Source organism: Copadichromis virginalis, linkage group LG13, assembly GCF_057382275.1.
Source record: "Copadichromis virginalis isolate Kocher_CV1m ecotype Utaka linkage group LG13, C_Virginalis_male_GT1.1, whole genome shotgun sequence".
NCBI lineage: Eukaryota > Metazoa > Chordata > Actinopteri > Cichliformes > Cichlidae > Copadichromis > Copadichromis virginalis.
Window position 1 is genome coordinate 10,268,184 of NC_140630.1, and position 25,956 is coordinate 10,294,139.

The 25,956-nt window shown below is 40.5% G+C and overlaps 1 protein-coding gene across 1 annotated transcript; it reads left to right on the top strand.

The window, feature by feature from the left end:
- Nucleotides 1-24,302, top strand: desi2 (desumoylating isopeptidase 2). Its single transcript, XM_085477191.1, has 5 exons — nt 1-553; nt 14,815-14,887; nt 15,113-15,206; nt 17,590-17,731; nt 22,527-24,302. The coding sequence occupies exons 1-5, from the start codon at nt 515-517 to the stop codon at nt 22,800-22,802; spliced, it is 624 nt and encodes a 207-aa protein (XP_085333317.1). The 5' UTR covers nt 1-514; the 3' UTR covers nt 22,803-24,302.
- The last annotated feature ends 1,654 nt before the right edge of the window (nt 24,303-25,956 follow it).

The following is a 25,956-nucleotide window of genomic DNA, read 5'->3' on the forward strand; positions in this document are numbered from 1 at the left end:
CCCAGCAGTCGCATCCTGCCTGCAGCTCCATTGCTACCGTTAGCCGGGGCTAATAAGGGAGTAGCAAGTCGTTTTTTACACAGGGAATTTCATTTTCATGTACCTACATTATGTTATTTAACTAAGCAGTTTGTTTGGGAAAATGAATTTGACTTTTTTCCGCGGCGCGGCGTCTTCTGGAAGAGAAAATTCTCCCTGTAAAGTCAGTGTTTTTTCGCGGCGACCTCGGTAGCCGACCGGGTTTAGCAAGTCAGTTTTGGTAACCGATAGATTCATCTGTCCGCCTCTGCTGCTGCTCTGTCGGGGGACAAAATCAGTCAGATGTTGGACGGTGAAAACATCATCGGAACTCTAACATTTTTACACCGAGTTGCGAAGTTGAATTACCAAGGTGAACATCTTTCGAGAAAGAGCCAGCAATAATAATAATAAGAGGAGGAGAGCGAGAGTTTGGCTCTCGCACCGAAGGAAGAGAAGAAGGGACGCTAGGGGAAGAAAATCCTGATGCCCAGTGATGGCAAACGAGCCGATTATCCTAAATGTCTATGATATGGTAAGTAGAAGCGGAAACGTGAACGTTTTCTTGCTTATTTGTTATCACTTGATCTAAGAAGTATGTTTGAGAGGAGTATTATTTATCCAGGACACAACGCTGAAGCGCGTTATAAAAATGCGATTTTAATTCCTCGTTGGTTATCAGCACTTGTACAATAATGGAAGAAAAACACTCAAAAGCATTTTCGCGTAATTACGAACCACTCTTCAATTCGGCATACTCACACAACACCAAAGCAATTGCCGTTTAATGCAGTTCCATCTTTAGTAATTAGTTTGCTTATTCCCCCTCAGTTGTTTTCTTGCAAAACACAGTGAGTCAGGGTTGCAAGCGGTTGAACCAATTCATGTACGCTTTATTGTCGTATGATCCTTTTCGAAAGGTTTTTGTCTATTTGTATTAGATCCAACATTGTTTTGGTGTCTGTTCAGTGCAAACAAAATAAGCCGGTTTGCAAATGGCGACAGGAAAAGCAGTGTGAAAAGAATCAAGAACGAAAATTAAGCAACTTGGAACCCACAGCTGATTTGCTAGTCCATATATTAAATCTCCGTTTGTTCTGGCTATCTTTTATGTATCTTCCATGATAGGACTGCCAGAAAACTGGTCCACTGTGGACTACAGACAAAAAACAAAGCAAAAAAAACTAGTAAAAGTTTAGGCTTTACAGGAAGTCACTATTTAACTAAGCCTAGTTTTGCATTTTAAGGATTTCAGTTCACTCTAAACACCAAACCAAAAGCAGATGTGAAAGTCGCATGGTAATTTCTACTGCATAGAACGTGCTATCGACTCTTTGTTATAGCATTAGTCTGAGGTTCAGTAATTTGAGTCACTATGTTGTCACCATGCTGGGATGAGTCAGTGGGGATGGGTTCTGGAAATTGATGTATTGATGAATCATTGATTAATATGGCTGAAGATTACATTTAAAGTGGGTCTTGCTTGAGGTTATAAAACAGATCGGGGTAGTGCTCTGGGACAGTGTGCATGAACTCCTGGCTGGAAAACCACAACATCCTTTGTATGTACACTTGGCTTTGTGACCTGTGCATCGTAAATCATGACGGTCTTCCTTACTTGAACATGTTACTCCCTGGTAAAATATAAATGGCCTTTTTTAGGACTCGATTCTTTTCTTCTTGGTCCTGCTTTTGTTCTATTTATTGATGTCCCTCTGCAGCTGCTGGTCAATATATCTGCAGAGGTTTGGGGTCACATGGGTTGAAATGGATTAACACTGAAAGCCAGAGAGTCATTAAACAGACCTTTGAGAGTCAGTAGAAAGAGTAGTGTGTTGCACGATTACAAATTATATACATTGGTATGTATTCATTCCTTTCTTCCTTAGTTTCTTATTCTTTATTCCCCTTTTTCTCTCTTCCTGTTCTCTTCATTACTTTCTTTCACTTTCTCTTGCTTTCCACATGACTTGCATTCTCTGTAAAGTCTGAAGAGCTTTTATTTCTGTCTTGCTTCCATTCATGTGAATAGCTGCAGGGACCGTTGCTTTAAGAAGCTACTCATACACATCTAAAAGACACATGTGTAAGATCTTTAGAGTATATTTGAGAATCGACAGTAGAGACGGAAGGACATATTTTCCATACAGAAGAAACTGTGTTTTTTGCTTCTGCCTAACGATCCGCTCTGAACCATGCATATTTGCGATGTTTGTGTGGAAACTGGTGCCGCGGCAAACATTCACTGTGGCAGGAGTCCAGTCCTTCATTCCAGCACTTTTTAAAGGCTTCCTCTTTCTTTTAATCAGCCAGTTCAGACCTAAGTACTGTAGGAGGGGTGACCTGCTAGTGGCATGATCACTAACTGGTGGGTACATTTTGCTGTCTGCTGGTTGTTAATTGGCTTCCTTTCCTTCACTTTTGACAGTTGACCTAACTAAAAATCAGTTTTGCTTTGTACATGCATTGACCCCCACGATGATAATAACAGTACAGCAGAACTAATGGTTTTGCACCTCGGTTTGAGTGTAAGTATACAGTACTGTGCAAAAGTTTTTGGCAGGTGTGAAAAAATGCTGTAAACAAAGAATGCTTTCAAAAACAGAAGTGCTAATCATTTATTTTCATCAAGCAACAAAATGGAGTGAATAAACAAAAGAGAAATCTGAATCAAATCAATATTTAGTGTGACCACCCTTTGCCTTCAAAAAGGCATCAATTCTTCTAGGCACACTTGCACACAGTTTTTGAAGGAACTCGTCTGGTAGGTTGTTCCAAACATCTTGGAGAACTAACCACAGATCTTCTGTGGACGTAGGCTTCCTCACATCCTTTTGTCTCTTCATGTAATCTCAGACACACTTGACTTCCAGTACTACTTGTTCTTCTTTACGTGAAAGCTAGTTCTTAATGACTTTGGCTGTATATTTGGGGTCGTTGTCCTGCTGCAGAATAAATTTGGGCCCAATCGTATGCCTCTCTGATGGTATTGCATAATGGATGAGTATCTTTCTATATTTCTCAGCATTGAGAACACCATTAATCCTGACTGAATCTCCAACTCCATTTGCAGGAATGCAGCCTCAAACATTCAAGGAACCTCCACCATGCTTCACTGTTTCCTGCACACAACCATTATGGTACCGCTTTCCAGCCCTTCGATGAACAAACTGCCTTGTGCTACTGCCAAATATTTCAAATTTTGACTCATCAGTCCAGAGCACCTGCTGCCATTTTTCTGTACCCCAATTTCTATGTTTTTGTGTATACTTGAGTCGCTTGGCCTCGTTTCCACGTCGGAGGTATCGCTTTTTGGTTGTAGCTCTTCCATGAAGACCACTTCTGGCTAGTCTTCTCCGGACAATAGCTGAGTGTACTTGGGTCCCACTGGTTTCTGCCAGCTCTGAGCTGATGGCACTACTGGACGACATCTAATTTTGAAAGGTAACAAGCTTGATGTTCTTTCATCTGCTGCACCAACCACTGCGTCTATGATCCTCAGTGTTGCCAGTTTCTTTGTGCTTCTTCAAAAGAGCTTGAACAGAACATCTTGAAACCCCAGTCTGCTTTGAAATCTTTGTCTGGGAGAGACCTTACTGATGCAGTAAATTACCTTGTGCTTGTTGATGTGCTCACTCTTGCCATGAAATGAAACTCTTTCACCTCACCTTCGTAGCAGAGGCTGTTCCTCACCCAGTTTTAAGCCTCAGACACAGCTGCTTCTGTTTCAGTTAATGACTGTTTCAACCTGCGTGCGACATTGATGATCATTAGCACCTGTTTGGTATAATTGGTTGATCATACCTCTGACTATGATCCTACAAAATCCCTGACTTTGTGCAAGTGTACCTATAGGAATCGATGCTGGTAGTAACACCAAATATTGATTTAAAAAAAAATATTATTATATTTCTGGAACCATTCTTTGTCTACCACCATTTTTTTCACACCTGCCTAAAACTGTGCATAATACTTCACTTGTATGGAAGTTCTGTGTAAATGTGTTTTGCATTCAAGGAAAAAACATCAATTTTGCTCTACTGCACCGTAGATCAATTCCAGTGAGTGTTGTTTGACTGATTTGCTTGGAGGCTGGTTGAGTCACTTGGTGGGGGATCATCAGTTTATAGATTGAGTCACTGTTACTGGTGGCCCAGTAACAGGGTTTTCTTTTATTTGTGTTCTATGCATATTTTAGCCATGAATCTTTACCAGTACCAAGTACCAGTCCACATTGGAAAGATACAAGTAGAAGTTATCTGTGGAGCTTTTTCCCCTCCATTATATGCTAGCTTGTCTGCCACTGATGTTGCATTAAGTAAAAAGAGAACAACATGAACTGAAGTGAGTGGATCGAACAGCGGATTGACTCATCACATACCAGTCCATTGTATTTCCACAATAACTCTCTTTGAGCTGGAATAAAATGTTAATATTTTAGTTAAATAAAAAAATTAAAATTTGATTTCTATGAGGCTATTTCTATAAGTTTTAGCTTACAAAATATAATCTTGGATTTAAGGAAACTGGAGAATAACAGAGCACTGATAGATGAGGACATGCTTCTTTTACTAACTTGGACTCATGTTGTATTGTTTTTTTCTGATGTTCCCAAATTCCAGTTGGAATATTTTACCATCCAAAATATTCTTTAAGGACCAAAAAAAAAGTCAAAACACTTTAAGGACAGAAGAGATGGCTCTGTTGTTTTGCTCTTGTGAGTAGGGATGGGTATCATTTAGGTTTTATTCGATACCAGAAATGGTGCCAGTGCTTAAACGGTGCTCGAACCGGTGCTTAAAGAATGGAAAACACAAACTTTGTCCAAAAACCCCTCATGTTTAGCTGTTGTGTTTTTTTTTTTTTTTTTTTTTTTTTTTTTTTTTTTTTTTTTTTTTTCTAAAAAGATAACAATGTTAGCCTTTTCTGCAGCTATAGGGGAATTTATGGTATCACTCTTGGCTGGAAGCAGTGCTTAATCAATGAGGGGGAAAAAAACACCAACTTTGTCCAAAAACCTCTCATGTTTAGCTGTTTCCCACTTTTTCTCTGGTCATTTTAGCCTTTTTGGCCAGGGTGGAGGGAGTATCTGCCATCAAACAAGAAGACAGCTGCATGTAACTACGATGGTGTTTGCTAGTTCACCTTACATGCGTTAATTTAATAATGTGGTTAGCCTATTCAGCGTAAATTACACACGAACAACATTAAGCTACTGACCCAGAGAAGAACGGCTGTTGCTGCCATCATCATCAGTCATCATTTCTGCTACACTGGCAGGGCTAGGGGCCAGGACTCTACTCTTCGGGTTTTGGGGGGGATGTTGCTAACTCAAAGACCGATAACAGGCACCACACCCGCAGTAGATGTGCTCGATGTGAGGTCTTGCAGCAAGCTATCAAATACGGTGAATTTCTCGGCTTTTAAAAAAACGCTAAGCGTCGCCAGGTGTTTCATCAGATTTGAGGAGTTACCTCCTTTGCACAGTATCAGCTTAAAGCACTTGTTGCAGGCTGCTGAGTTTGCATCTTTTGCTGTGAAATACAGCCAGACTTTGACCGCTTCGCCTTGGGCGTTTTTAATCTGTAGCTCTGCTCTAAAAGAACGTACGTACCTGGGCCCGCCTACTACGCTTGCAAAGTTAAAATGATTGGCTGGAATCCAAAGTGTATGACATCTCAGGGAAAAAAAGCACCGAAATAAAGCACTGAAATCTGCGCTGCTTTTCGGTCTGGTTACTACCGTTTATGTCAGACCCGGTGCCATCATGGCACTGGATACCGGTACCCATCCCTACTTGTGAGGCCACTTTACAACTGTAGAAATTCTAAAGGCTTCTCAGAAAATGTTATACGTCACCTCAGGAATAATGTCTGCATTCATTAAACCTTAACAACATTAAAATGTCAGTGGGACAACAAAACAGTTTCATTTTTTTTAAAGTTTTTAAACCCCCAAAGTGGTATCAGATTAAAAAAAAAAAGTCTGAACAGCAGTTGTAAATCAGGAAATATTTAGATGACTTTGATTAATTTGTCACTTTAAACCAGTTTCCTAATTTATAGGTTGTTTCTTCTTAGTCATCCACTTGAGCAAACAGCTCTAATTTCCTGCGATTATGTTCTCATAGAAGTGAATAAGGAGGCTGTTTTGTCATGCAGTTTATTTGATGGTCTCAATAGGGCCTGTTTTATTGGGAGGTGTAAGCTTAGGGCTAACATTTAATGTAAAAGAAGGTGAGAAAACAGCAAAGATCAGATGATTGCCGAGGTCAAGACAGTTGGGTAACAACTCAGGATCCTTACCTCAATCTCAAGAGCATCACCATTTATGCAGTGTGTGTGAGTCTGCCTGCTCTGTTGTTCTTCTTGGAGCACAACTGAGCATCTACTCAAAAAGATTGATAACAAGTCCCCATTGAGGATCGATAATGTCACGTGACTGTCAAGAGTGTATGTACAGACATGATTACAGGCGCCCCCTCAGCCCCAAACCACTGCTTTTTCCCAATTCCCATTCTGTCAGGTCCTCCCCACAGTCCTGCTCACATCTCAGCTAAGTGGATTTCCTGGACAGCTCTGAGTGGTTTAGTGCACTGCTCTAATGAGACAGCATTATCTGCACACCACCTGTCTGCCTGCCAGCCAGCACCACGGGTTTCTTTGTCTCAGAGCGTGTAAGAGGACATGTTAGGATATTAGGTTTAACTGTGTAATGGAGCCTGATACTCAGCCGAGCAGGCTATGTGTTGGCTGCAGTGTCTTTGTGTGGATCAATTAGGGACATGCAGCAGTCATGATTCCTCCTTTTCTTTTTTGCCACCTAGTTTACAAGGTAACGTGGCGCAAAACAAAAGAAGTTGGGAGTGTACTGTGTTGCTACAGCCACATAAATCTCTGCTAGTGGAATATAGTGCAGCATTTCTAATGGAAGAAATCTAAACCAATTAAAATAGTACTATAGCTTGGGTGTGTGGTCATGGTTATCATTCATTAAACATTGCAATGATGGCAGCTTTCACCTCTGTTTTATTATGTAATTGTAGACAGTCCGAGTTTGGAACCAGACCTAATTTACTGTACTTCTCAGTCTTTTTAATTAGAGCTAACAGCTGATATAAAACTGGAGATTTTATTTCCATAATAAACAGTCTCTTAATACAAGTTCCTCACATTTGATTCACTCACTCAGTATTCACTTTATTATATACAAACATAAAAACTAATACAATGCAATCTAAAGCTATCAGTAATGGAAACAATATCTGAACTCTGAAATCCTTTGTGTGTAAGGCAAATGTCTTAATGCTGCACCACAGGTTATGGGAATGTCAAAATTGCTCATTTGTGTTAATCAGATCAACAGACAGCAGTACAAAGAGCTCACAGGAATCAGTAACTCGAATCAGCAGTGATCTTATTATTATAATTTTTTTGTTATTCAATTGCCTAGTTCAGTGTAAACTTGCTGAGTGTTTAAAAAAATAAATAAAAATGTAACACACTTTGCATGGGAGATTTAAGATAACTTTGTGGGTAAAACTAGAGCAAACTATTGTTGCAGATGAAGGTAAAATTCACCAGAACCCATCTTGTGGCTGGTAGTAGCTTCCTTCCATCGATTTCTGTTTTGAGCTTAGTTTCAGTCAGCTTGTTTCCGCTACACTTTCAAATCAGCGGTGTACATCTTAACTTAAAAACAGAAGAAAACTACAGAGCAAACTACAGCAAGCATTCATCCACCTCTCTGTCTCCTGTTCCTTTCATTATCTTTTAATTCATTCATAAACGCTCAGCCTGTTCTCTACAGCACACAGCTTTTAACAAGCTTTGAAGTAATGAGGTCTGAGATAAGAGTCTTATTTCACCACCGACAGGGGTGAGGAGTAGCAGCGTAACAGACTATTTGTCTTTGTTACTCCTGTTAACGGAGTGGGAGACAGTCATTTTGCATTTCGATGCAGATTAGTTTTCTTAACATAACTCCTACACACGTTCTACAAGGACATATTGGCACATACTACGCTGCCATTGGGTGTTAGTTCACCAACCTGCTATTTATGTTTCGCCTTATATAAAGTCAGTTAAGGAAGTTTTTTTGGGGGGGTGTCTGTTTATTTTTAGCAGCTCAAATGCTGATGTGTGTTCACGTTTTCTAGACTGGCTTCTGTCACCATTACTGTAACAGAAATGTAGATAATGTTTTAAAAAGGAGCCAGCAGCCAAGGCTTCTTAGTCAGTGAGAACCAGCTGGTGCACACACAGATGGCTGCTGTTCCTGGGCTCAAAGAAACCACTTCAGAACTGATACAGACATGATTTCATATCCGTAGGAGATCAGCTGATGTGAGAAACTCTTTGGTGGGAAAAACCCTACCAGAAGTAATGTTAGGAAATGGAAATATGAGATGCTTTATTGTGTTAGTTTTTGGACTCAATGTTGGTCCTTTATTACTGACCTTTAACAAAATCAAAAAGGTCTCTATAGTGAGAGATACGTCTACAAGCTCTAAATGCACAAGCTGTAGCTTGACTCTGATAAAATGGGGATATGCAGTGGCATTTTTGCTTCTTCAAACAAAACTACTGACACGCATGCTGTGGCTTTCTTTGTGCAACATTTGCCCCATATATAGTTCAGGAAACAGAAACCCAGCAGCATGACAAGTTTGAAATGTGGGTTTGAAAAAACAAAAGTTGTGCCAAAGCCTCAGTAAATGTTGTATTTGATCAGAATGCAGATTCTGTTTTAAAGTCAGTTCCCTCAATAAAGTTTAAGGGTGTAAAATTGTGTGTGTGTGTGTGTGTGTGTGTGTGTGTGTGTACAGTGGAACCCAACTTACAAAATTAATTCGTTCCAAAGGGTCTTTCGTAAGTCGAAGCACCCATTGCGCCTTTTGAGTGAATGATAGGCTAATTGCTAACTACAACTACAATACGTCCAAGTGGAACAGCGAAGCGCAAGTACGAAAGCCAAGGGGGTTGTCACAGGATTCGGAAGGCATTATGGGCATTGTAGGCATTCTGGGCTCAGCCAATCAGAGCCAGCGAATTTCGTTACGCGGGCATTTTGCCATAACACGAGCAGAAATATTGCCGTTAAGTGCCTTCGTAACTTGAATTTTTCGTTAAATGGGGTATTCATAAGTCGGGGTTCCACTGTATATTTTTTCCCGCATATACTGTTACAATGGTGGGTGTGCATATTTAACATGGCTGGCTCTGTGCAAGTTATCCTATAAGCCTAAAGCTTAGGTTTCAGCTTGGTTTCATGCATTTGGATGCTCTTGGCTCGGTATGATGTCAGTGAGAGGATATCCTAGTATGGTCATCTCAATCACAGAGCTCTGGCTGTGAACACGCAGCCCCAACCATCTGAATTCAAATAAGGAAAAATTGAAAGAAGCACATCAGATAGTGGATAAAGCGTTTAAGGTGCACTGTAACTGTTTTAGATATTCTAGTAGAGTTGAAGAATACATCCAGTTTACTCCTAGTTCTTTTTTTCCATTCCCAAGACTGGAAAAACAGGGAGCATTGCATTTGGAAGGGCATCCAGCAGGTAGCATCCGCAAAGCCTTTGTGATCAGTTGGTGTTTAAACTCTTACATTCCACAGAGGTTATATTTTGCATTGCAGATGTGGCGGAGACCAGCAGCTCTGCCACAAGTGACTTTAAGCAGCTACATAATGTATTTGCATAATGACAGACGGGAAATGTGATAACTGTTTTAAATAGCAAGCTGTCTTCTGTGATACCTGATAACTGTAGTTTGCATTGGAAGCTGTTTTTATGTCAAGAAGGAAAGCCTCTGTGTGTACACACTAATAAAATATGTCATTTTCAAGTAATTAAGTTGTTTATTGTCACTCTGGTTAAACACATTTAATGCCTCAAATATGTAAGATGGAAAGCTCTAATATAATATACAAATCCAAATAATACTTAAAATCAATTTAAACAGATTCTTTTTTTTCTTTCTTTTTTTTTTTTTTTGGCCTGTCCTGTTTGGCTCTTTTGCCATCAGAATTGTTGTCTAAAGGCAAAGAAAGATGCCCAACGGATTTACTTTACCAAACTGACCATCCCAGCCTTGCCGTAATGGTCCATTTGATTCACCTTTTATTGTTTATTTTATTTTCACTTACTGAATACGGGACAGACTTGACTGGGGGAAAGAAGGGGAGAAAGAAAGAGGGAAAGAGAAACAGCTGAGAAGAGGGACGGGGGAGAAGGGCAAAAGACAAAAACCAACAGAACGGGCAGAGAAAAAAAAAAATGCATATCGATCACCTGGATCACCTGCTGAGAAAGAAAAAAGAAAGCAAGCAGAAGAGAACAAGAGTAATAGAATAAACAACATCACAATGATATATGGGAATATGACAGTAAATACTAAATGTTAAACATTATTGTGCAGCACATAAGATCAACAGAACACAGTGTGCTTTGAGGTAGGAGCCAAAAAGGGTGTAGTTTGTGGGTGTGATCACCCGTGTGTACACCTGTGAGCATGGACGCGCTTGTTTTTTAAAAGGTTCCTTCATGTAATAATCTGCTAGAGGGTGTGGGGGGGCCACAGCCCCGTCCTCCAGGGCATGAAGCAGGTATGGAGGAGATCAAAACTCCAGACATCCAGAGGCCCCCAGAACACAAGAGACCAAGGAAGACCACCAGAGGGGCAGCTGCGCCACTGTCCCGGAAAGAGCTGAGGAGAGTCCCAGATGAGGGCTCACTCAGCAGCCGCGGAGCAGAAGCCAGGGGGAGTTGCAGTGACGCGCCCGTGAGCTCCGCCGGCAGCCAGCTGCGCCTGAGTGACCTCCGAAGTGGCCCGAGCGAGCCCCAGGCTCCAGGCCCCGATAAGCGGCCGCCAAGGAGTGAGCCGGTGTGTACCTGGATGCCCATCCCCGGACACAAAGAACCACCAACGCACCGATGTCTGAGGGAGTCCGCCACTGGCAGGGGAAGTGGTGGTAGGGGGAGATAGGCCTCCAAACCTTGGAGGGCCTGAGATGTCCCCAGAGAGGTGGCGCCTGACACCCAACCTGACATATAGACACAGACATACAGGCACACACAGATACAACATCCATTCCCACCCTCATGCTCTCATATGCACTTACTCCACACTCAACCAACGTGGAGACAGACATAAAGAGACGTTGTACACACAATCACACTCCCCAAGCATACTCTACAAACCGGGTCTAGGTGCCCTTGCCCCTGGAGGGGGGAACTGCACCCAGACCCAGGTGGTTTCCCTTTTCCCTGCGGTGGGGGGAGGCAGACCGCCCCGACTCCGCAGCAGGAGGAAGGCCCCACACTCCAGACCGCAGTCGGACGGCCAACTCCTCCTCCTAGTCCTAGCCCCCCTGCTCCAGCAGGTCGCAGAGAATGGGGGTGAGAGAAGACTCCAAACCTCCCTCCACCCGCTCATTGTAGTGTTGATGCATGTGTGTTCTAAGGTGCATTTAAAACCCAGGAGGGCTTGGAGCTACCTGCCAGAGAGCAGCAGGTAAGCGCATGGTCCCTCCTGCTAGCCCTCAATGTCTACGTGTATTTAAAATTGAGAGGTGGGCAACGATGCCAGGGGTGGGGTGTATACCCTGATGGTACTTTGGACTCCGTGTATCGTGCCCACCCCCAAGATCCTATATGTATGTGTAATGAGAGTGTGAGTAATGTGAATGTCTAAGTTGTGGGATAAAATTGAGGCAGAGGCAGACAGAAGGGGACAGAGGGGGGGGTAGCCTCCTCTGCACCCTGGTGACATACCCCTACTCCAAGGCCCTGCATGTGTGGGTGGTTGTGGTGGAGCGGGAAGAGGGAGGCAGCTGGAGATGGGGAGGGAAGGAAGGGAGGGGCAAGTGACCCCTCCCTGGGGCCAGCTCCCCCGCTGACCCCAGTAGGCACCCCCATACTCCGCGACCCGCCAGGGAAAGGGGGCCCCGCCAGGGAAAGGGCTCATTTTCAAGTAATTAAGTTGTTTATTGTCACTCTGGTTAAACACATTTAATGCCTCAAATATGTAAGATGGAAAGCTCTAATATAATATACAAATCCAAATAATACTTAAAATCAATTTAAACAGATTCCTAATGTCAGAATTAATGTCTTTAAATGGTCAGCATAACACAGAGCTCAAAGAAACTGTAAAAACTCCAAGTGCTACATCTCAGACTCTGCAGGCCTCAGTTAACTGTTAAAGGTCATGGCAGTACAGTTAGAAAAAAGACATGTATGGCTTTTTTGGAAGTGTTACCAGGAGCAAGCTGCCAAGCATGGTGTCACAGGGGTGATTATTTGGGCTTATTTGGCAGCTGTAAGATCTGGGAATCAGCGAGTTGACCACAAATTCCTCTGTATACCAAAGTATTCTAGAATCAAATGTGAGCCCATTTGTCCAGCAGCTAAAGCTCAGCCAAAACTAAGTCATGCAACAGGATAGGGCTGCCACGATTAGTTGACTAGTCACGATTACGTCGACTATCAAAATCGTCGACTACCAATTTAATAGTCGATGCGTCGTTTGAAGCTTTGTAACATCCAAAACACGCAGGAATAAGTAGCAGGATTTAAGCGTGTAATAACGGACTGAAACAGTAGATGACAGCACTGCATGTACAAGGATGCCAGCTGCCCTTAAACCCCGAAGAAGAAGCTGTGTCCCAGAATTCATAGCGCGGCCCAGCTAAGTTTCCAACAATGGCGGCAGCTAGTTAGTTTTAATATTACTCTTATTATTCTTTCTGGGTCACAAAATAAACGTTTAACATATTTTCAGGCGAGAATGTAGCTGTGTAAACCTCAAATATCTGCTCAGTTTATCAAGACACCACATATTTTCAAAAGCGCTCCGACGTTTTCGGATATGTCTGTTACGCACCAGCTCAATATCTAGCCCGGGTTCAAGGCTCACTAGAGCCGGTGAGAACACCGGACTCCCGGCAAACCCACCGCCGTCTTTCGCTACTCAGGTTAAACATGATATATAAGTCACTTAAATAACTTAAAATATTATTGTTTGGCTTTTTTCAGTATTTTATTTGTTCCTGAGTAAATCGGTTTGGCTGAGATTAAAGTTATAGTTTTTACACAGCTGAATAAACGTCAAGCAGACAACTGATCATCAGAAGTGTGAGATCAGAATCAGAATACTTTATTGATCCCTAGGGGAAATTATTTTGCTGGAGAATATACTCCGGTGTGCTGTTATATTTTAGATAGCAAGGAGCAGATGGCTGAGTTTCTTAAACTTCACCGAAACAATCTGCAAATTTCATTAAAATTTAATAAACTATCATCTTGTCTTTTTTTTTTTAGTTAGCACATACCTTAAACACTTAAGGCTGTAAGCTAATGATAGTTATACAAGAGCAGATGCATGCTGGTGCAATAAGCTGTACGTTGTACGTCCAATTGATGCATGATCTGATTAGTCGACTAGTCGCAAAAATAATCTGTGACTAGTCGACTATCAAAATAATCGTTTGTGGCGGCCCTACAACAGGACAACGATCCCAAACACAACAGCAAATCTGCAACATAATGGCTGAAAAAAAGAATCAGAATTAGTTTTTCACAGGACTATGTAGGTGTATATTTTTTGTAGACTTTGTCTACAAAAAAAATTGTCTCAGATTTGCATGGTAAGAAATCTGTCACCTTTGTTACAGTGCACTGGCAGAAAGGAACTGCTCTTGGTAAATTTGGCATGTTTTAATCATGCTGATCAGCACTTGATTTGGTTTGAAGAAACGTCAACAGCATCAAACTTTAAAATTGATCAGGTCCAAGACAATAATCAATTAACTGATGACGTGGCACAGTGAAGCAGTAGGAAGATGTTTGAGGTATGAACAAATATTAGATTTAGAGATTATTATTCAGCTTCCTGAGATGCTTCACCAACACTCTTCTCTGCTCCATCTTTTGTGATAAAATAATATTTTTGAGTGAAAATTCTGCCTAGCAACAGTCTGCCCAATCACCTTGTAGACACAATGTTTAGCAGACATACTACAGAAAAGATGGATAGCAGTTTCAAAGATTAGTGCAGCAGTTATTGATTTATTTCTGTGCAGCTTGACTGTCATTGTCTGCATGCAAAGAAATCTTGTGTAAGCATCAGGGATAACATCTGCACTGTGGTCATAAATTCCCACAGAAAAGTCTGTAAATGTGTTCTGTAGCTGAATTTGATTATTCTGATATGAAGACTGGATAAATGCCAAGGTACAATAGGACAATGACAATTCAGTAATAAGGTTTGCATAGCTGCAGGATGTCAAACATATTGCCTTTTCAGCTGCCGTTTGTGGGTTTATTGCAGTGGGGGCTACATTTTGAAGGAATTTCCCGTCTTTCAGAGGTCAAAAAAATTGAACTATCACTTGTAGTTATGCAATGATTCACTGTCTGTCTGTAACAGCAAGGATTTAGAGATGCCCTGGAGCTGTCTGTGCATACTCCTCATTCCTTCTTTCTACCTCAGTGAGGGGGAGGTTTTGTCTTCTTCCTGAAGAATATCCATATAAATTTGATATTACATTGTTTTATCACATATTTTAATTTGATTCTTGTTGCTTTTTCTTTCACTTTACTATGATATGTTTACATTTTGAACAGTTTAACAAGAAAAGCTTTCCTGTTGGGAAGTTGTGATGGATTGTTTTTGTTGACATTTTGTAGACTAAAAATTTAAATATATTAAATCAATAGGTGTAGAAAACATGCATTATTATTTTACTGTAATTTAACAAACGTGTTATTCTGTGTTTCTCCTTCTGCCTTCAGTACTGGATCAATGAGTTCACCAGCTCTCTGGGCATCGGAGTCTTTCACTCAGGGATTGAGATCTATGGAAGAGGTAAGGTTGCCCAGAAATAAGACTCCGCCTACATCAAGTCATTTGCCTAAGGATAGTGTTACAGAGAGGATGCTTTTTTTATAGCTCAGGATATATACACACACCACTGTTTTCCATTCCGGGCATGTCTAAACATACTTATATATAGTGTATATATAAAACTGTATGTTATCTGCTAATGGCTTTTGTTACATCAGCAGCTCAAATTTGTTCTTGTGTGTTTAGAGTTTGCCTATGGCGGACACCCGTACCCATTCTCAGGGATCTTTGAGATTACACCAGGTGATGCAACTGAGCTTGGCGAGACCTTTAAGTTCAAGTAAGTGTGGGATAATTGGTGTTTATATGAGACATACAAGTACAGATATGCATGTGTTCTGTTTTGCTAAATATCTTTCGCAACAGCCTAGGCAGCTCGCAACATGCTTGATGGAGTTTTTACGGTGAAAGAGTTGGCCTGTTTAATGTAGAATGTTAATCAAATGGCGAGTCAGTCAGGTTACCGCTCAAAAGTTTGTTAGTCTATTAGCTATTAAACTCAGTAGTGACGAGAGGACAGTCGTTCACGCGCCAAGGGCTGGGTAGTAAAATAATGGCAATGAGGAATGTATCATAAATCTATCTGGGTCCACCCTTATCTGCGCAGTTACCTCAGTAGGTTGAAGCAACACAGGATCTTTGGAAAAATGAGTAACTGCAAGGGTTGCCAGCTGGCACACAAGGGAGGGGAAGTTATTGGGAATCTGTAGAAATGGTTCTAAACATGGAAAAATAGAAAATCTGTGCTGCAAGATGTTCCAGCAACCCACAACAACAAAGACAAACACAGCCATCCTTTGTTCCTATGGGGCTGAACTTCAAGGCACAACTGAGACCACTTTGAAGTTTATGCTAGAACATTTTCTAGTTAAGAGTGCCAGGTTCTGCCCCAAAGGCATGATGCAGGCACCTATCTAAACAGCTATTAGAAGTCACTTAACATTACTTACTTGGTGTAGGTTTTAATAACCATTAACAGCCTTTTAGGTTGTTTGCTGTGCAAGGACAATATCAGTTCAGTCCATTCTGCTCATTAGATGCCCGATTGTTCAGGTCATTCTTCCCCAATAAGATTATGTGTAGAGCAGAGTGATCAGTTTGGAAAGTCAGACAATGTGTCAAATGTCTTTTGACTACTGATAGTAGTTTGGTTTAGGTGGAGATGCTGGTAGGTTCTGGGTAGCGCATACAGTACGCGTGTATAGTGACTGTTTTGGTCAATCAGCCATCGGCCAAGTTAGAAAGCACTGATTTGTTCCCTAGATAAGTTAGAGCTTCATGTGCATGTTCTTTATACCCATTTGATCAGTTGGTCAGCTGTTAGTTGAGCTGTTTAATGAATTTTGGTATTTCTCCTACAGTAAAGCGAGCTCCTGTACATGATGTGTCAAACATTTTAATGCCTTTTTGTAACAGTTCATGGCCTATGGTCTTGGTCAAAGACTGAATAAAACAGAAGATTGAGATTTGAAAAAAGCTCAATTTATCTTGAACTGAAACTGCAAGTTTTCTCCTTTACTTTATTTTGAGGAACGAGCTGAAGCTGAAAAAGTAACACTAACAAACTGCAGGCTGCAGTTCCTTTTATGGTCACTCAAGAAAAAAAAAAAAAAATTACTGCTGGAAAGTTGGACATTTTTCTTTATGGATCATTTATACTTTAATGACATCTGAGGGGGGGGGCAATAATATTTTATTTAACTCACCAGGCTAAATTGCGTTTAGGCTTGAACACAGTGTTTGGCTGTAATAAAATTAAATAAAATTCATAATTGTTGATGTACTTTTCAAGTATAGTCTAATAATTTGAGTTTTGCAAATACACTGCAAACCAGTGCAGCTTTTTACCATATTACCAGCTGTCTTTTAAAAGCTGTTTTTGTAGTGGACTGCAGCAAAATGTGTAGTGTTTCTGATTTGTTTTTGTTTTTTTTCCATCCTGCAAAAGATCAACATGATGCTCTTTAGGAATGTGGAATCCAAATGTACAAAACACGACAACTGATTTCAGCAAATCAGTTCAGTATGTTTGTGTGCTTGTCTACTCAGACCTACTCTGCTGAGTATTACTTCTGCTCTAGTTGATTTGCCCTGTGGCTTTAGACAGACTCCGCCTGTCACACACATGCACACACAGTAACTGTCTCCAAGCAGGCCACTAAACCAAATATGGATCATCTGTGACAAATGCCTGCTTATTATCCACAAAGCTGAGGCCTATCCCAGTGAATAAAGCACTCTCTCATACTAAAATCATAATAATTTCATTTTAATTTCATTTGATGTTAAAGCCAAAAACTCAGATCACCTTTAAAATGTTCTCAAAGTTAACTACTTATTTTTTGGCTGAAGGCAAATCACAAAATATGTCAACGTTTTCTTCAAAAAATGTGCAACATGGTTGTACCGGATAGAATGTTTAAAAAATCAGTGTGTTTTAAATGCACACAGTGTTGAACATTTTTCACTATTTTATCTGCTGTCAGACAGCTTTTTCCAACACGAAGTGAAATAGTCGCCCTCAGCCAGACTCACTGACAGAAACAGTAAAGAATATATCAGTAAATGAAAATGGTAAAACGTAGAATTGGATTAGAAACATTTCTTTCCCAGAAGATGCTCTTTCAGTAACATCAGTACCTTCTGCCTGTTTGTCTCTGCAGAGAAGCTATTGTCCTAGGAAGCACAGACTTCACAGAAGAGGATGTGGAGCGGATCGTGGAAGAGATGGGGAAGGAGTACAAAGGCAACGCCTACCACCTCATGCACAAGAACTGCAACCACTTCTCCTCAGCACTGTCGGAGGTGGGTTAAAAAACACACATCATTTCATTGGACATTACTCTGAGCTGCGCTGAGTTTAAAGGCCAAGTCTTACGGTGATTTCGCACCTATAGTTTGTTTACTGTGGTTGAAATCAGTTGATGAGTTTGTAAACTTGTAGCTTTCCCCATTATTTGGTTTGTTTTCAGACAGAGAAACATTCAAGTAAACGCCAAGCGAACCAAAATGCATCACTCAAAAAACCATGTGAGACTGTTCGCTCGTTGGCCAGATGTGTGTGTGTGTGTGTGTGTGTGTGTGTGTGTGTGTGTGTGTGTGTGGGGCGGGAGCAACAACAGTAAATACAGGAAGAAGGTGCTGTGTAAGAACAGCGTGCGTGCGTGCGTGCACGTTGTTTCAATCAGCTTATCCTGGTGTGACTAATGAGCAGGGAGTTTTCCAGTTAGCATCTAATGCTGAGTTGGGGATTAGGACACTGATACGAGCCCAGACATGCAGAGCCAGCTGGCAAACACACACACGCACACACACACACACACACACACACACGCGTAGAAACACAGACAAATAATAAAAGACACATCCTTACAACATACCATGGTATTTTCTAAACCTTAAATGCAGACAGTACTTCACGTCAGTGCAATACAATAAAATTCAGACATGTACATGGAAATAAAATCAAGCACACATGCAGGTTTACCATTGAGAGTCATCCATCTTCCATCTCAGGATTTGATTTTTTTTTTTATGCTTACTCTAACCGCATTACCTTGAAAGGCTGACTCAAAGCGACAGAGTAAAAAATGGCAGGACACATTGATTGTTGTTGCAGGAATGCAGGATGCTTGAAAGATCAAGCATAAAAATTAAATCTTCAGAAAGAATGTTTGATGTGTACGACTTAGATGTCAGATTTCTTTTTGAAAAATCAATACTGTACTCCCTGCAGACCACTGAACTCTAACAGTAGATCAGTAGAAATTCCTAATAACCTTTCAGTATATTGTAGTCCTAGTAGTCTGACAGAAAACTAGATCTATAAACCTTTACTTGCCTCTGTTTTATAAAATGTTGGCCACAATGTGGGGCTCTAGCCAATTGGAAGACTGTTTGTTTCAAAGAAAGGTTGTTACTCGAAACACGGTGACCTAATGTATGATAAGAATCATTAAACGTGAATTTCAAAGTTACAGTCATGCCTGACTTATTTCTCATTTAAAATCGATTTCTCGTGAACCAGCGGACCACAGGGAGCACTTCTGCTCTTTTTAGGTCATCTGTAGAAATCCCATCCTTTAGCATGCATGCGATTTCACCACAGATGCTAAACTTGCACAGAGTGTAAAACTGACTGTCTCAGGCTTTTGAAAACTAAGCTGCAACCAACTGGTTCCAATTAAATAATGATGAATGTCCAAGGGCAAAGATGAAGCCAAACCAGAGGCATGTTCATCATTTATTTTTTTATATTTATTTATTTATTTGTTTGTAAGATGTCCCATCCTGTAACTTCATCCTCTACCTGAAAATAAAAGATCAGGTTGAAGGATCACCTTTTTTGACACATTGGAGGTCTAGCTCTTGTGACAGAGAGATAAGTGCATTGAATACAAAAATATAAAAATAAATATAGGAGTACAGTGGTCCCTTGTTTATCGCGTCCTAAAAATAACCCGTGATAGGTGAAATCCGCAAAGTAGCCAACTTTATTTTTTACAATTATTATAGATGTTTTAAGGCTGTAAAACCCCTCACTACACACTTTATACATTTTTCTCACACAGGCATGAATATGTTCACACTTTTCTCTCTTGTTTAAACACTCTAAAAGTTCAAACCTACATAGAAAAATAAGTTCAGTATTACAGAATGAAACCAAAGGCTCCCGCGGGTGTCTTTGACGGTGCAAAACGTTTTGTCGACATTGTTGTGTTTGTTGGGGAGAAAACTTACAAACATACAGTACAGCGCTTCAGAGTCACGCTGCTAGCGATCGAAGATTTATGTAAATTTGACAAGCTGAAGGCCTTCTGTACTGTACAGAAGGCACGGGGCGAGATTGATTGACAGTGATCTACAGCTAATCAGGATGCAGAACACAATGCGCTGTTTAAAAAAACAACAAACGTGCAATATTGCACACAAAAATCTGCAAAACAGCGAGGACCACTGTATAGGAATTAATTGTAAATGAGGAAACAAGGAATATCTACACAGACTTTCAGTGTACATAAAACTGCTTTATCATCTAAAATCCCAAACAGACTAGTAGCATCAGTCTCTCAGTCAACATCTAAACTGGATAAAATGAAAGAATATTTATTTTCATTGAGGCTTTCTTCGTCAAATAAAATTGTGCTAACAATCTGTACGGATGAGCTGCTCGGCTGGGAAAGAGTAGCAGCAGTGCTTGTGGTGCACATACATACACATAGTGTCAAATACATGGCATAGAAAAATGTTTCTGTTGCTGATGTTTCCAACCCATTTCAACCGTTTTATATTGGATGAATATTGCCTATTGTTGATCTGAAGGCTTACTTTATTATTGCAAAGGAATATTTCATAATAGTAGTGTGAATTGCTACAGTTTATTATATATCAGCCACATGTCAGCCAAACACTAAAGAGATGATATTTAAGGATTTTGGTGAATGTAGGCCACCTCCTCTTCTTCTGCAAGGAGCAGTTCTTGCTGAGTCTCTGAAGAAATGGAAGAACCTCATCGCTGGAGCCTAAACAACCTATGCAATCTAGTATCATCAGCAAAAATCAGCCACTTTGTAAGAATTTTTTTGTAGATAAAAGCAAACCCACTGTCTCTGTCTCCTTACACGTCTGTAAAAGCAGCTCGTCAGCAGCTTCAATAAATGTTCTGATCAAAGCATAATTAAGCCCTTTTACTAGGAAAACACTTTGAGTTTCTTGGAAGCCACTTTTCCCATTATGCTGTAACAGCCTCTAATAGCACTGAGTAATCATAATTAGCCATAACATAGACTGTGTCTGCCTGTGCAAGCATGTTAGTTGTTAAGGAAGATTGTGAGAGAGAAATGTCAACCACAGACCGAAAAAGGTCCAACTAGACGTACTCGTGAACTAACTGTTACAGTAGGTTGAGAAATCACTAGCACAGAGTCATATTACAGATTTATTTATGGCATAGAAAGTCAGGAAATCTGATTCAGTTTCCTGGAAGTTCAAGACACAGGCAGGATGTAATTTCTGGTTATGCAGTCATTGTTTGAGATTAATTTCCTCCACAGCATTCTCACAACACTGACAAGTTCTCTTATGGAGAACAAACTAACCAGGAAGTGACAAAGTGACTTATTGAATATAATTTAATACTTATTACTGCTCTTTATCTCCCTAAGTGTTGGCATAGTCAGTTATTTTATATAAGCTCTAGCACTTCACTTGCCTAATGACACAACTCACTGGTGATATGGAAATTCAGAAAATACTATAATATAATATGTGGAAGTAAACTTTGCAACTTTTTATTTGTTAGCTCTTTTCTCTCTCCTCGTGTCCCTCACTCTCTTCCCCGTGGAAGCTTATTTCCACCGCTGAAACAAAAGCCCTACATAATCCTACCAGTCAAAAGTTTGACTTGACTTGCAATTTCAACTTATTCTTTTCAATTTCCAGTTATTTTACCAGACGTTTAAGTTTATAAGTTGACATTTTTAGATACTTAACTCAAATTTTAAGATGATCTAAATGTTCTGGATAACATCCTGAAATTTTGACTTAAGGATGGCAAAAATGTGTTTTTCAGTGGCAGAAGCTCCCATACTTCCCTCTCAAGGTATTTTCCTGTTAAAAGGACTTCGGTTCATTCTTTCTTCTATAATGTAAAGCTATTCGAGTCCGATTTTGTTTTGAACTGGGGCTTCATACATAAGTTGAATTTAAGTAAACCTTTGATTTTTCTGTCAGTCTAGTAACTAATGATTTGTATTGGTATTGTATTGCCCAGCGATCCCCAACCCCCGGGCCATGGACCGGTAGTGGGCTGCAAGAGTTGAGCGGGTGTGAAATGTATGGTTTTCGGGATAATAGGTTAATTTTTTTTATCGGTGTTATCTTTAACTTGATTTCCCTGGGTCTTTTCATGTTGTTATGAATAAATCTTTTTTTGGTACCGGTACTGGTTTTATTTTGTGTTTATCCGCAACACCTTAAAGGCCCGTCCATGAAAATATTGTCAGACATAAACCGGTCCTTTGCGCAAAAAAGGTTAGGGACCAGTGGTATTGACTACTAATTAAAATACACCAGTTATGGTCAGTTATTTGTAGTCTTAGATATAAAAATAGTAGGGTTGCATGACTCGCAGATCAGTTTAACCCTCGTTTGTCATGTACTGGGTCTTTGTGCAGATCCTCAGTTCATCTTCTGTCTGAGAGGAGTCATTGTAGTTCCCTTCCACCTCCCTTTAAGCAAACTTTATTCTGTCCCTAACAATAAAAAGACTTCAATAGTAGGTGGATAGAGCTTTTGTCTCTGAAATGACTTCTTTGATTTAATTTTATTGTACTTTGTATCATTTGCCTTTGTGGCTGTATTGCATGGCTTGATGACGTTGCAGAAAGGGGTCTGCGCTGTTTTTGTGTGAATATAGTTCATTACGTACCACAAACCTGCAAACCATAACAAAACATGTAAATGAGGGGCACTAAACACGAGTGATTACTTTTTCCCTTAATTTTGACGACTAGCATAAAAAGAATATACATTTGCTTTAAGGAGTCACTTCTTGTGTACTGAACTTATTAAAACGTTCCCTTCTTGTCTTTCTTCTCAGATCCTGTGTGGCAGGGAGATCCCTCGCTGGGTCAATCGCCTGGCCTACTTCAGCTCCTGCGTGCCATTCCTCCAGAGCTGCCTGCCCAAAGAGTGGCTGACCCCAGCTGCCTTACAGTCCAGTGTGAGCCAGGAGCTCCACGGAGGCGAACTGGAGGAGGCAGAGGATGCCGCCGCCACAGCCTCCCTGGCCTCCATGTCACCCTGCTCACCTTCTTCGTCCTCCAGCCCATCCTCCTCCTTGCCTCGTCACTCTCGCCACCAGCCCCGCAGGTAGAGGCTGTATGGCATGCTGAGAAACTCTGGGCTGGACTTGTTACATTGGCAGCCAGGTAACAGAAAACCTGCTGCAGTTGATGGATCTATCTACAGCCAAAGGTCCTGTCAGACTTATCCTCGCGCATGGTCGGGTGTCAGCCAAACACTTGAAGAAATCCTGAGCAGTGAAATGTTTTTTTTCCTGCCGAAGAAAGGAGCTCTTATTGCTGACAAAGACGGGAAACCTGTGGTCATCGCTCTCATCAATCTGAGATTTTAACTTTTTCACATCGAATATGTTTTCATTATTTTACCTGCCAAATTCCTTCATGTGTTTACCAGCCACATCCAAACTATACCAGTGCTTTATTTATCAGTGGTGTTGATCCTCACCAAAAGGGTATGATTTAGGTTTGTTAAGGCTTATGGCTGTGTTAAAAATGTCAGAGGACTGCTACAAGAATTAAAAGTGCTGGATGCTCTGCCTTATACTTTTAAGTACAGCAGGTCTGTGAGGGGATTTTATTGTCTTGAGCGACCTCCCAGTTATTGGTGGTTTTAAATGTCCAGGAGCTGAGCGCTGATATCATTTGATCTGTGGCTGGTAAATGTTTCCACTGCCGCCTGCTGTGTTTCAGATCTGGTCTGGGACAGGTGGCTGCTACAATCTTGAAAGTAACAGGTGGATTTTGGGAATTCTTACCCTTTGCCTCAAATTGCTGGATCCTCTGCCTTTTATTTTTTATTACAGCAGGCTGTAGGTTTGTAAACAGCCTAAACCAGAACTACAATCAGCTGCATAGACAAGAACAAACAGATCCAGAACCACTGTCAATCCATAAGACTTTCTTAGCTTCACAGAGACCCCCGCCTTTCTTCTATGATGTCAGATCCTCCCTCCCATCCTTAATAACCTCACATGCTTTAATTAAAGCAAACTAATGAAGTGGATTTACTTAATAATTATGAAGTAGCAACAAGTATTTCACCACCAATAATGTAAAATGTTTCTAAATCATTTCGTAGTTAGGTTCTAGTGAAGGGGGGATTGATTTAAGATGGGAAACATTTCTTTCTCAGTAGCAGCTGCCAAGGTGCCTTAGAGCACCCACAAGTGTTCTGTTGGTCAACTGTAGAAGACTCCCAGTAGTTTAAAAGCATAAAGCAAAACGTTTTATCCGAAAAAATCGAGGTCCACGCTCACACTTAGGACACAATGTCAGTCTGCAATGTATACAAATGTGTCTGAAGAAGAAGCGAAGGCAGACGAGCTCTTCTTTAACTGACCTCTCTTCAGCCTGCACTTCTCACAGTCTTTTTCTTCACACTGTGTCCAGTTAGGAGCGACACAACGTGGTGCCGTTTTGAAACATCGCTGCACAGTTTAGTTAAGTTTGATTATCGGAAGGTTATTGGTGGGGAAAACTTCATGATTTACTCAGACAAATATATATCCTGTTAACAAGGAGACATATGCTGCATATTGTGTATTGTCCCAAACAAGAGCCATGGATGTTATGAAGACTAACTGATCTTGGATACCCTTTTTTTTTTTTTTTTTTTTTTTTCTTTAAATCCTTATAGTATTTCTACAAAATAAAGACTCTGGCCTTTTTGTCTGTTTTGCCCTTAAACTCAGGACTCTAAAAGGCTTTGTAACATATGATCTTTTAAACTTTTTTATCCCACATGCTCATTTGCGTTGTCGCTGTTGCTTTTCTAATGCAGTTGTCACTCCATAGAGCTTTTCGGCAGCACGCTGTGGCAGTGCAGTTTTCTACTCTTCGCTCAGATTTAAAGAAAAAGCTATTGTTTACATCCTGTATGCTTGTTTGCGAGCCTGCACACTTTTCCTTTTTCTTTTCTTCTCCTGTCTGTGCATGAATGTAGGAGCGTGTGCCCCCACTTATAGTATAAGCGGTTTCAACGAGCTACCAACTGGGCCAAATTTACCACACATCTCTCACACGCGGCAAAGAAATATCAATCTTAACAAATGTAGCACTGTTTTCAGGGTGTATTTACAAATGCGTCTGCATCTTTAAGAGATTAGTTGTATTCTTTTTGTGCTCACGCTAATTTTTAGCAACATTTTGTGGCAGTGTCAACCATCGGGTAAAAATGTTGTTTTTGGGACTTTCTAACAAAACTGAAGCAGTTTTACAGGAATCATGTAAAAGACACAAAAACCAGCATATTTTATCTGATTTGAAGTGAAAGGATTTAATTTTTAAAAGTTATTTTCATGTTTCACTAAATAAACTTTATAATGCACACTCACACGTACTGTTGTTGACGACGCCCTCTGCTGGCTGTTATTTGTACTGTTACTGAGGTTTCCTGTAACCTTCATAGCTTCAGGTGGTTTTCAGCTGTGATACAATCATCTGTCTGTCGACAAATACACAATAAATCGTTAAACACTAATCATCAACAAACTTAGTTATTACTTTACTTGTGATTGCCAAATTTAAGGTATAGTAAATTAAAATGACCAAAGATGGCTGTAACGTCACTTTCTTCTTCTTCTTTTGTTTCTTTTTACGTTGGCAGCCTATGAATTGTAATCACCCTCATTTCTTGTGTGCATTTATTTTCTCAGAGGAGTAAATATCCTTTAAAGTGATAACTTGTGAGATTTTGCGCCACCTTTGTGAGCTATGAATGCAGATCGGGAAACCTCAATCATTCAAAACACAGAAAAACTGACTTCAGCCGTTTCACAGTGAACTTGCAGAGACTTTAGATGGAGCCGAACACATTTGTATCTGTTGGAAAGTTATTAAAGAAAATATACAATCTGTGACTGTGTTTGTGTCATGGCGAATTAGTTTTATGGCTATAGATTTTGTTCTAGTAATGTGATTAAAGATTCCCCTTGTTTTAGGTTTAAATGTGTTATTTGTTAGTAGATTGTTTTCTTTAGGGTTTAAACATTTATTTCATGGGTCAATATTTGTTTTAGGAGGGCTTTGCATACTTTCAGAACTAAGCTGCAGTACAGAGTGACTTGGAGGGTTGACACTACTTTCTACAGAGAATTAAACCCACCTATGAGTAATCTTTCTCACTGGCAGATCGGCAGCAGAAGTTGGTTATATGCAACTAAATGCAACTCGGCAAACTCCCAAATCTCTGCTTTCATAGAGGTGCTCACATGTGTTGACAGTCAT